At 42.0% G+C, this 13043-nt stretch overlaps 1 protein-coding gene across 1 annotated transcript in view; it reads left to right on the top strand.

Annotated features, from left to right (window-relative positions):
• The window catches only part of LOC101893868 (5-hydroxytryptamine receptor 1A-beta), a 78431-nt gene extending 66079 nt beyond the window's left edge, over window positions 1-12352 (top strand). Inside the window, exons 5-9 of the mRNA XM_020037108.2 lie at window positions 3809-3881; window positions 4306-4862; window positions 6367-6507; window positions 6703-6831; window positions 11580-12352. Coding sequence (XP_019892667.2) covers window positions 3809-3881; window positions 4306-4862; window positions 6367-6507; window positions 6703-6831; window positions 11580-12341 — 1662 coding nt within the window. The 3' untranslated portion in view covers window positions 12342-12352. The remainder of the gene's footprint in view (window positions 1-3808; window positions 3882-4305; window positions 4863-6366; window positions 6508-6702; window positions 6832-11579) is intronic.
• The last annotated feature ends 691 nt before the right edge of the window (window positions 12353-13043 follow it).

Here is a 13043-nt window from a genome sequence, read left to right as displayed (position 1 = left end):
GATTTCCCATGGAAAACCCTATTTAGAGGGGCAGAATAGAGGATTTCGTGTGGGTTAACCACTTTTGAAGATAAATTTCCCCCAAAGAAAATTCCAGTTTTTCAACGAGCTGCATTGAAAAATCCGGGCTGAGTGGAAGATTTCCTATGGAATACATTTATTAAACCCAGCAGGATAGGGAGATTTATCCTGCTGGGTTTAATAAATGTGTTCCCATTGAAAACCCCAAGTAACCCATGGAAGACATTCTGGTATTTCTTAATGTAACTCTGTCTTTGATTGTGTTTTTTTACAATTTTTTACCTTGGAATTTTCCAAAATTAGATTTAGTGAAAATTTCAGAGAGGAAAATAGAATTTCCCAAAGAAAATTCTGTAGAGAAGGACTGAATGGAATATTTCCTAGGAAAAAAAAAAAAAACACTACTCACCGGGCTAAATTGAAGATTTGGGCAAGGGCAACCCCTTTTAGCCGGGTTGTACAGAAATTTTTCCAAGAAAATTCCCTATTTACCCAAGCTACAATGAGGTTTTCCCAAGGAAAATCCTATTCATCCAGGCTGATTTGGAAGATGGAAGATTTCCCAATGTAAAACACTATTCGGTTGAGAAGAATATATTTATTCTCATTGGAAACCCCATGCAACCCCTGAGATACCTTTTAGTAGTTTTTAAGAAACCCCAGAAAAATTCAAGGGCTTTCGTTTTTAAGGGTTTCCCAGAAAAGTTCAAGGACTTTCGTTTTTAAGGGTTTCCCAGGAAAATTCAAGGGATTTCGTTTTTAAGGGTTTCTCGGGAAAATTCAAGGGCTTTCATCTTTTCTTTTAAGAAAAGGATTTCGCTGACAATATTTTTTTCTTAGAGAACATCTAAGTATAGCAAATTTATAGCCATGCACCGAACATTCTTGCAATGCAGTCTAGGGTACAATGGGTACTCTGGGTATGGCTGAAAGGCAAATCAGCCTAAATCACATTTTTAATTTTTTTTCACAATTTCCTTCATTTCTCCAGTTAATAAGAGGCTCAGCAACTTACTATAGGCTCACTAGAAGCTCATCAGCTATCTATAGGCCTGACAGCTTACTATACGCTCACCAACTCAATATAGGCTCACTAGAAGCTGATCAGCTCTCTATAGGCCTGACAGATCACTATAGGCCCACGAGCTCAATATAGTCTCACTAGAAGTTCGCCCACAGTTCAGTGTAGGCTCACCAGTAAAATATTGGCTCATTATAGGTCCAACCACTCATTATGGGCCCGAGAGCTCACTACAGGATCACAATTTTAATTAAGGCTACCCATGGAGTCACCAGCTTACTATAGACACACCAACCCAATTATAGGCCTGACAGCTTACTATAGGCTCACTACTTCAATGTAGGCTCTCTGTAGTCATGGTAGATAACTATAGGCTCGAGAACTCTCTATAGACACTTGAGCTCAATATAGGCTCAATTGAAGCTCGCCAGTTCAGTGTAGGCTTAAGAGTATAATATAGGCTCACTATAGGCCCAACAGCTCGCCATAGACCCGACAGATCACTATACGCTCACCTGCTCAATATAGGTTCACAAGAAGTTTACCAATTTACTAGAGGCTTAACAACTCACTATAGGTTCACAAGCTCAATATCGTCTCACAAGAAGCTCGCCCACAGTTCAGTGTGGGCTCACCAGTAAAATATTGGCTCATTATAGGCCCGAGAGCTCAGTACAGGCTCACAATCTCAATTACGGCTACCATGGATTCACCAGTTACTATAGACACACCAGCCCAATATAGGCTCACCACTTAAACATAGGCTCACTAATGGCCCAACAGCTCATTGTAGGCCCGACAGCTTACCATAGGCTCACTATTTCAATATAGGCTCTATATGGCCTCGGCAGATAACTATAGACTGAACGGCTCAATATAGGCTAGACAACTCACTATATGCTGACCAGCTCAATATAGGCTCAATATAGATTCATTATAAGCTCTCCAGTTCACTGTAGGCCCAACAGTTCACTATAGGCTCACTAGAAGCTTATCAGCTCACTACAGGCTCACAATCTCAATTAAGGTTACCCATAGAGTCACCAGCTCACTATGGACACACCAGCCAAATATAGGCTCACCACTTAAACATAGACTCATTAATGGCCCAAAAGCTCATTGTAGGCCCGACAGTATACTACAGGCTCACTACTTCAATATAAGCTCTCTATAGTCTTAGCAGCTCACTATGGGCTCGACAACTCATTATAGGTACATCAGCTCAATATAGGCTCAATAGAAGCTGGTCAGCTCAGTGAAGGCTCACCAGTACAATTTCCTATAACTCTCCAATTAACAAGAGGTTCGACAACTCACTATAGGCTCACTAGAAGCTCACCAGCTCAATATAGGCTCTCTTAAAGTTGGCAGGCTCAGTGTATGCCACCAGAATAATAAAGGCTCATTATAGATCCAACCACTCATTATAGGCTCGAGAACTCACTACAGGTTCACAACCTTAATCAAGGCTACCCATAGAGTCACCAGCTCGCTATGGACACACCAATATAGGCTCACCACTTAAACATAGGCTCCCTAATGGTCCAACAGCTCATTGTAGGCCAGACAGCATACTATGGGTTTACTACTTCAATATAGGCTCTAAATAGCCTCGGTAGCTCACTATGGGCTCGACAACTAATTATAAGCCCACCAGCTCAATATAGTCTCAATAGAAGCTGGTCAGCTCAGTGTAGGCTCAGCAGTACAATATAGCCTAACTATAGGCCCAACAGAGCACTATAGACTCACCAGTTTCCTATAGACCCGACAGCTCACTATGAGTTCACTAAAAGCTCATCAGCCAGCCAGACAGATCACTATAGCCACACCTGCTCAAAATATCTTCACTAGAAGTTCAACAGCATCCTAGAGGCTAAACAATTCACTATCGGCTCACCAGCTCCATATAGGCTCAGCAGCTCAATATAGGCTCACTAGAAGATCGCCAGTTCAGTGTGGGCTCACCAGTGCAATATAGGCTCATTATAGGCCCAAACACTCATTATAGGTCCAAGAGCTCACAACAGGCTCACAACCGCAATTTGGGTTCCCCATAAAGGATTTCGCTGACAATACTTTTATCTTAGAAAGCATTTAAGTACATAAAATTTCTATCCACCCGCAGAAAAAAAATCTTGTAATTTTGACAAGGGTACAACGATTCTGGTTATGGTGTAAAGGCAAAGTAGCCTAAATCAAAATTTTTAAATATTTTTTTTTATAATTTCTGATATCGGAAGTCCCTTATCTCTTAGTTTTAATTTTAATAGTTATGTCATTTTGCTACCTTTTAAGTATATCAAATTTATATCCACCCGCAAAAAAAAATCTTGTAATTTTGTGAAGGGAACAACGATTCTGGTTATGGTTCAAAGGCAAAGTAGTCTAAATCAATTTTTTTAAATGTTTTTTTTTTTATAATTTCTGATATCGGAAGTCAAATTCCCTTACTGTTAATTTTATTAGTTAAACCATTTTGCTTTTTACCTACCTTAAATGGGGGCTTTGGCCCATCACCCCTACATTGACCTGATGTGAGAGACACACACACAGCCGTACACCTGAATTTTATTAACATATATTATAATTTAATGAATTTTTCCCTAACCCCAAGAAACAGCAGCAGCCTGGGAACCCCATGCTGGGTTCCCATGCAGTAGCCATGCCTAAGGACATTGTTAATGTACATTTACGTAACATGTTTTCTTTTTTCTTTCTTTCTTTTCGTCTCGTCTCATTTCTCCAATGGCCTGTGGACTTTAGGGTTGTGTGGCCGTTCTTAGCCTGACTTGGATTATAAGTCTGACAATATTTGGCTTTTTAGTTTTGCCCAAAGGTAAGTAAATAATGTGTCTGTGTGTGTATGTTTATGTGTGGGTGACATGGCATTTAAATCTTGATTTCCAAAGGGAGGCTAAGGAGGCCAAATTTTAAGCCAAGCTAATGGGAGGTAATTTGGGTAATGAAATGAGAAATCAATCAAATAAAAATCAAAACTGACGTGGGGTGGGGATTGGAGAACCTCCAATATCACCCTTGATTGAAATTCGCCTAAAAATAGAGATAATGGGAGCGTATACGTTTTGTCATTACTTATACGCTCCCATGGCAATCATGGTTTCCTTAATTATCTGAGCCCTGGGGAAAGGAATTTCTATTAAATTTATTTCATTAAATGTTTAAAAAATATCTTTTGTGTTTTTCTCTTCTTGTCCCCTCTCCCCTCCCCCTCCTCCCTTTCTCCTAACCCTCTTTTTCAGGCTATTATTTCAATAACACCGGTCTAATGGCCTGTGAGCCATTCTACAGCAAGGCCTCATATCGAATATTGGCCACATGTGGTTTTTATTTCCCCACCACCATGGTGCTAATGTACTGCTACGGCTCCAGCTTTCATATGAGTCGTTTCGCACCCAACGAACCAACAATGCCGCTGACAGCGGCCCTGCAACATCCAGCCTATCAGCAGCAGCAGCATCATCACCAGCAGCAACAGCAACACCCACCCTACTATCATCCCTATCACACACACATGCACATGATGCATCATCCGCAACATCATCAGCAGCAACAGCAACAACAACATCAACAACAGCTACACCAACAAGCCCAGCAACATCACCAGCTAAGGCGGGGAGACAGTGCCGGCAGTGGTGGTGGTGGCAGTACTGTGGCAACGCCATCCAGTGTGGATGGCAACACTCCCATGGGTTGTCTGAACACACCCACAACAATGCTGCCCAATACCCCGGTGATGAACCTCAGCATGGCCATGAGCATGGGCTTGGGTTTTGCGGGGAATAACATAACGAAAAAGGTTAGTTGGCAGCATCAAAAACACAAATAATGACAGGAAGGGTCAAGGGTGAGAAGCTACCAATCAGCTGAGACTGAATAGGAGTTTCCATGGCAAACCCTAATCTGGTTTTCCAAAGGAAAACTGCTATTCAGCCTGGCTGAATAAAGGTTTTCCATAGAAAAACTGCTATTCAGCCGGGATTTTCCATAGGAAAACGGCTATTCAGCCCGGCTGAATGGGATTTTCCATAGGAAAACTGCTACTCAGCCAGGCTGAATAGGAGTTTTCCGTAGGAAAATTGCTATTCAGCCGGGCTGAATAGGAGTTTTCCATAGCAAAATTGCTATTCAGCCTGGCAGAATAGGAGTTTTCCATAGGAAAATTGCTATTCAGCTTGGCAGAATAGGTGTTTTCCTTAGGAAAATTGCTATTCAGCCGGGCTGAATAGGGGTTTCCATAGGAACACTGCTATTCAGCCTGGCTGAATAGGAGTTTTCCATAGGAAAATTGCTATTCAGCCGGGCTGAATAGGAGTTTTCCATAGGAAAATTGCTATTCAGCCGGGCTGAATAGGAGTTTTCCATAGGAAATTGCTATTCAGCCGGGCTGAATAGGAGTTTTCCATAGGAAAATTGCTATTCAGCCGGGCTGAATAGGAGTTTTCCATAGGAAAATTGCTATTCAGCCGGGCTGAATAGGAGTTTTCCATAGGAAAATTGCTATTCAGCCGGGCTGAATAGGAGTTTTCCATAGGAAAATTGCTATTCAGCCGGGCTGAATAGGAGTTTTCCATAGGAAAATTGCTATTCAGCCGGGCTGAATAGGAGTTTTCCATAGGAAAATTGCTATTCAGCCGGGCTGAATAGGAGTTTTCCATAGGAAAATTGCTATTCAGCCGGGCTGAATAGGAGTTTTCCATAGGAAAATTGCTATTCAGCCGGGCTGAATAGGAGTTTTCCATAGGAAAATTGCTATTCAGCCGGGCTGAATAGGAGTTTTCCATAGGAAAATTGCTATTCAGCCTGGCTGAATAGGGTTTTCCCTAGGAAACTGCTATTCAGCCTGGCTGAATAGGGTTTTCCCTAGGAAACTGCTATTCAGCCTGGCTGAATAGGGTTTTCCCTAGGAAAACTCCCATTCCGCCCCTGCTGAAAAGGGTTTTCCATAGGAAAACTCCCATTCAACCCCGGCTAAAGAGGGTTTTCCTAGTAAAACTCCCATTCAGCCCCGGCTGAAAAGGTTTTTCTCTAGGAAAACTCCCATTCAGCCTGGCTTATTTAAATTGTTGCAAATTAAATTTCCGCATGTCCTTAAAGAAAATATCGCTCTTGACATCATTTTTCCATTGTGGCAGGACATTGTCCTCCAAGTCAGCCGCACATTTACTTAATTAACAATTCACCGATTGCTGTTTTTTATCTTTGTGTCCTACCCTCCCTCTGCCCTTCCTTTCTCCTTTTTATTAATTTAATGGAAATTTTGTCGGGCATTGTTTGTCGTGCCGTACCGGACCTTTTTGCAGATTGCCCCCACACCGCCGAGCCGAGAGAAGAAATCAAGTGGAGCCACGTCACGTTCCATGGCAGCTATTTCATTGGGCTTCATTGTTATGGTTACACCCTGGACAATCCAGGAAATTGTGGCAACCTGTACGGGTTCAAAGGCAAGTATTTAACCCCTGAAACTATGCAATAGAAAATAAATATATATAACAATGATAATGGAGCACACCCCTGATGATGGGTGGAGGGGGAGTTCCCCTTCCCTTCCCCCTCCTCCTCCTCTTTGGACAATGAGTAATTAATTTTTGCTGATGTTTTTTTCTGTTGCCTTTTTTCCTTCCTTTCTTCCATTCCAGCTACCTCCCTTTCTGGACTTTGTGGTCACCTGGACTGCCTTGAGCAATAGTTTTTGGAATCCCTTCATTTATTGGCTGCTAAATGATGACTTTAGGCGCATTAGCAAAAAGGTCATGAATCCTTGGAGGGTAAGTCCTTGTCGATGCCGGTTTTTAGTTTCATTTTTTTTTCGTTACAATTAGAGTTCGGTGTTTGGTATCCTTTTTTCCACTGGCTTGTATCCTTTTGATGACTACAAACGAGCACTCATTGTAAAGGGAGGACCAGGACCATGGATGTGTCTGGCATTTCTAATGGATTTTATTAAGCCGTTTATGTGTGCGATCATTTATAAGGATTAAATATAATTTATTGATATTTTTTTTTGGGAGGGGGGGGACCCATATGTGAATCCAAGCGAAATTAGGAGGTTTTTATTAAATTAAGAGGATTTTTCGTGAGGATGGATGGATGGTTGGAGAGAGATGGGGAGGGAGGGGGGTAGAGATAGGGGGAGGAGTGGTGTTAATAATATTGAGGACCCTCTATTGTTCATTGGAATATAAAATGCCAGGACGAGAGGGAGGTGGTAACAAAAAATTTTCCATGAAAAATCCTACTCAGCCGTGCTGAATTAAGGATTTTTCATGGAGAACCGAATTCAATGGTGTCGATTTCGGGATATTCTGAAGGAACATATATTGAGCTGGGATGGGCCAAAGGTTTTCCGGATTTAACTGGATTTTCCGGTGGAAAACTTCTATTCAGCCCGGCGGACTTTCCATGGAAAATTATCTAAAATTTCAAATAAATTTTTTTTTATTAAATTAAGAGGATGGATGGATGGATGGTTGGAGAGGTGGGGGGAGAGTGTTGGGGAGTGGTGTCAATAATATTGAGGACCCTCTATTGTTCATTGGAGTATAAAATGCCAGGGAGAGAGGGAAGGGGGTAATAAAAAATTGTCTATGGAAAGTCCTACTCAGCCGGGTTGAGTTGAACATTTTTCCATGGAGAACCGAAATAAACAGGGACGATTTCAGGATATTCTAAAGGAACATGTATTGAGCTGGTATGGGCCAAAGGTTTTCCGGATTGAACTGGATTTTCCGGTGGAAAACTTCTATTCAGCCCGGCTGACTTTCGATGGAAATTCTAAAATTTCCCATAAAAAATCCCAGTCAGTTACGCGGAATTGGGAATTTCCTGAGAAAGCCCTAATCCAACTGGGCTGAATTGCAAATATTTCAAGGAAAATCAAATTTAGCTCCACTGAATGGCGAACTTCCTAAGGTTTTCCCGACGGAAAATCCCATTCAACCAGTCTGAATAGCAGTTTTACCAAGGAAAATCCCATACAGCCAGGCTGAATGGCAGTTTTCCGATGGAAAATCCCATTCAGGCGGGCTGAATGCCAATTTTCCTATGGAAAATCCCATTCAGAAGGGCTGAATGCCAATTTTCCTATGGAAAATCCCATTCAGCCGGGCTGAATGCTAATTTTCCTATGGAAAATCCCATTCAGCCAGGCTGAATGGCAGTTTTCCTATGGAAAATCCCATTCAGCCAGGCTGAATGGCAGTTTTCCTATGGAAAATCCCATTCAGCCAGGCTGAATGGCAGTTTTCCCTATGGAAAATCCCATTCAGCCAGGCTGAATGGCAGTTTTCCTATGGAAAATCCCATTCAGCCAGGCTGAATGGCAGTTTTCCTATGGAAAATCCCATTCAGCCAGGCTGAATGGCAGTTTTCCTATGGAAAATCCCATTCAGCCAGGCTGAATGGCAGTTTTCCTATGGAAAATCCCATTCAGCCAGGCTGAATGGCAGTTTTCCTATGGAAAATCCCATTCAGCCAGGCTGAATGGCAGTTTTCCTATGGAAAATCCCATTCAGCCAGGCTGAATGGCAGTTTTCCTATGGAAAATCCCATTCAGCCAGGCTGAATGGCAGTTTTCCTATGGAAAATCCCATTCAGCCAGGCTGAATGGCAGTTTTCCTATGGAAAATCCCATTCAGCCAGGCTGAATGGCAGTTTTCCTATGGAAAATCCCATTCAGCCAGGCTGAATGGCAGTTTTCCTATGGAAAATCCCATTCAGCCAGACTGAATGGCAGTTTTTCTATGGAAAATCCCATTCAACCGAGGCTGAATAGCAATTTTCCTCTGGGAAAATCCTATCCAGCCGGGCTGAATGGCAGTTTTTCTATGGAAAATCCCATTCAACCGAGGCTGAATAGCAATTTTCCTCTGGGAAAATCCTATTCAGCCGGGCTGAATGGCAGTTTTCGTATCTGAAAATCCTATTCAGTCGGGCTGACTTTCCATGAAAATTCCAAAATTTCCCATAGAAAATCCCATTCAGTTATGCTAAATTGCAAAACTTCCCATGAAAACCCCCAATCCAACTGGGCTGAATCTGCAAATATTTCAAGGAAAATCAAATTCAGCTCCGCTAAATGGCGAACTTCCTGCGGAAAATATTATTAATCCTTCACCAAATTGTTGCTGCCTAATTGGATATGGCAAAAACGTGGCTGGAAAATGACTAGCAAAACGTTTACTTGGCTATAATTCAAATTCCATTTAGATTTCCTTACTGTCCTTGTCGAGGCATAACAAAAAAAAAAAAAAAAAAAAAAAAAATTAAATGTCCATAGTCCTGTTACGTGCCTGATTAGCTATGGCTGGAACTTACAAGAACTCTAAAAACACTGAGGGGGTTAGGTGACTAAATTCAGAGATCCCTGGATCCAAGTGGAAATAAATTGTTGTTGTTGTTGTTGCTTTATTTTTTTTTTTTTTTGGTGTTCATGGTTTGGAAGTTAAACCTCTTATTTAGTTCCAATTGTATTTAAGGTTAGGTTCGGTTTTTTTTTTCTTTTGTGGCTTTGTTGCTGTTGAATTTTTCTTTCCAATTTTCATTTGAATGTTATTGTTTGGAATTTTCTTCTTTTTTTCTCATTTCTCATTGGAGGGCAGGGGGATCCATTGCCTTCAAATGTTGGGCCATGAATGAATTGTTTGATTTGTTGTTTTAGTCTCTAGGTTTTTTTCTTGCTTTCATTTTTCCCCACAAAAAGGAATTTTCTTTGGTTTTTTTTCCTCGAAGAACTTGATGTCCTGTTGATTTTCTTTTTTTGTTGGTGTGCGAGTTCCATTCTTCTTTGATTCCATTTTCATAAAGCAGACAGTGCTAAAAGCTTTTTGTATTGAGTTATTGAATTGAAATGAATGAAATCTAATTCAATTTCTTTTTTTTTTTTGAAAAGGGGAAAGGGTTGCCTTGGCAAGGATAAATCTGTTAAAGGATGAAGGCATCGAAGTTGATTTGATTGAATTAAAGAAAGGGATGGGGAAATTTTAAAAAAGAATATTTTTGCAGGCTTTGAGATAAGTTTTATGGAAAGGGAATAGCCGTTTTCCCAAGGAAAATCCTGTTCAGCGAGGCTGAACAGCAGTTTTCCCGAGGAAAATCCTATTCAGCCAGGCTAAATAGCAGTTTTCCCAAGGAAAATCTAGTTTTCCCAAAGAAAATCCAGTTTTCCCAAGGAAAAATTCAGTTTTTCCAAGGAAAAATCCAGATTTTCCAAAGAAAAATCCAGTTTTTTCCAAGGAAAATCCAGTTTTTCCAATGAAAAATTGAGTGTTTTCAAGGAAAAATCCAGTTTTTCCAAAGAAAAACGAGGTTTCCTGTGGGAAATCCCATTCACCTAGGCTCAAAAGCAATTTTCCTATGGAAAACCTCTATTCAGCCCGGCTGAATAGCAATTTTCCTATGGAAAACCTCTATTCAGCCCGGCTGAATAGCAATTTTCCTATGGAAAACCTCTATTCAGCCCGGCTGAATAGCAATTTTCCTATGGAAAACCTCTATTCAGCCCGGCTGAATAGCAATTTTCCTATGGAAAACCTCTATTCAGCCCGGCTGAATAGCAATTTTCCTATGGAAAACCTCTATTCAGCCCGGCTGAATAGCAATTTTCCTATGGAAAACCTCTATTCAGCCCGGCTGAATAGCAATTTTCCTATGGAAAACCTCTATTCAGCCCGGCTGAATAGCAATTTTCCTATGGAAAACCTCTATTCAGCCCGGCTGAATAGCAATTTTCCTATGGAAAACCTCTATTCAGCCCGGCTGAATAGCAATTTTCCTATGGAAAACCTCTATTCAGCCCGGCTGAATAGCAATTTTCCTATGGAAAACCTCTATTCAGCCAGGCTGAATAGCAGTTTTTCCAAGGAAAACATCTATTCAGCCAGGCTGAAAAGCAGTTCTCCCAAGGAAAATCCTATTCAGCCAGGCTGAATAGCAGTTTTTCCAAGGAAAATCCAGTTCTCTCACGGAACATTCAGTTTTCCCTAGGAAAAATCCAGTTTTCCCAAGGAACATACAGTTTTCAAGGAACATACAATTTTCCAAGGGAAAAACCTATTCAGCCAGGCTCAATAGCAGTTTTTCCCAAGGAAAATCCAGTTTTCTACGGAAAAATCCAATTTTCCTATGGAAAACCTCTATTCGGCCCGGCTGAATGGCAGTTTTCCCAGGGAAAATCCTATTCAGCCCGCCTGAATAGCAATTTCCCCATGGAAAATCCTACTCAGCCAGGCTGAATAACAGTTTTCCTATGGAAAATCCTATTCAGCCAGGCTGAATAGCAGTTTTCCCAGGGAAAATCCTATTCAGCCGGGACTGAATATCAGTTTTCCTGTGGAAAATCCAATTTTTTATGAAAATCGTTTTTTTATGAAAATTTTCCGAAACGAAAATGCCTATAATTAGGAAATCCGTTGGCTATTATGTTCGTATTCTTGTTTGCCCTTATTATCCTTTTAATTTCAAATCATGTGTTTTATCCTTGACATTTTCTTCTTCTTTTTTTTTCTCTCCTTTCCAGTGTAAACGTCAAGAAGACACGCCGGAGAGTAAATCACCATGTTGTCACATAAATTCCGATTTAGAAATTACAACGCTGCCAATGCCACCCGAACCGCCAACATCTCGGCCACCGCAGAACAGTGGTGGCGGCGGTGGTGGCTCCATCATCGGTGGTAAACCTCATCTGTCATCGGGCAAAACAGCCTCTGTGCTGGGCATTTGCGCCCGGGGGCGCAGCAACAGCCTTAATCGCAGCTCTTCGTTTCACATTAAGAGCGGTCTACATTCCCACCACACGCATATGCGTCCCGACATCGAAGGACTTTCCGAGAAATACTGGGGTGAAATACTTGAGCGTACGGTTAGCTCGAATAGCCTGCATGCGGCTATGCAGAAATCGGTCTATGGCCCAACGGCCGCAATGCATGCCTATCACCATCCCTATCATCCGCCCACCCCGGCCACCAATACCATGACAACGTCGTTCAGCAAACACAGCGATCTAAATCTTCACATAACCGAACAGGATGATGTCCTGGTGGATTCGGGCAATACTGGGCACATGTCTGGCAGTGATCTCAATAAATTCTCCACATCCGAACCGAAGCTGTACCAACAGCAGCCACCGCAACATGACGACGATTATGACCAGGACGAGGCAACGCATTGTGCCAAAACAAAAGCCAATACGGAGGCAAATCGGACACTGGGCGTTGTCACCAACTCTGGAGGTGGTGGGCAGCACTTGAACATGGGACGTGGCGCAATGCCGGATATTTAGTACGCAGAGGATGTGATACAAGCAAATACGAAATCCCAAAATGCTTGTAAAATGTCGTTGGTGTCAAGTGGCGGACCGGGAGTGGGAGTGGGTGATGCCGCTGACAGTTGTGCGGTTAAAAAGTTCTTAACCATGTCCCGCAATCATCCCTGCCACAATACGACGACGGCAGCATCTTTTATGCCTCACTTTGGCAAATCGGCCACATTGACACGTTCGCGTTCCCGGCCATCAATGCCCTGTTTGCGTCACAGCAAGTTTTTGAGTAGGAGTGCCATTTTAACAAGTGCCAACAGCTCCTTTTACCCGGCCCTGTGCGAGAGTCACTACAACCTAGCAACAACAACAACAACGACACAGGTACCAACAGTACCACCGAAATTTGTGGCCATTGCCGTGCCTTTGGCTGAGTACCGGAAATGAAATATAACTTCGTTGACAGCCATGACTTTTCGCCTGGCCACAGCCTCCGTTCAATGGAAGGGACATCAGCTTGCATCTGGATGAAGTGGGGACTTCCTGATGTTTATTCAAGTGTTTTATTGTTGTTGTTGGCATGTGAGGCCTGTAAAACGCGTGGCAGTTCTTTGCATATCCTGGCGGCATAATTCGCGTTTTCATCTTCTGTTTTTGTTGTTCTTTGTTGCCTTACGCATTTCCATTTGTTTTCCCAAAGTTCTGTTTATTTTCCAAGTATTTACT

The sequence above is a fragment of the Musca domestica genome, unplaced genomic scaffold (genome assembly GCF_030504385.1).
Source record: "Musca domestica strain aabys unplaced genomic scaffold, Musca_domestica.polishedcontigs.V.1.1 58, whole genome shotgun sequence".
NCBI classification, from domain to species: domain Eukaryota; kingdom Metazoa; phylum Arthropoda; class Insecta; order Diptera; family Muscidae; genus Musca; species Musca domestica.
Note: the sequence above shows the minus strand (reverse complement) of the source record. Positions and strands in the feature narration are given on the sequence as shown.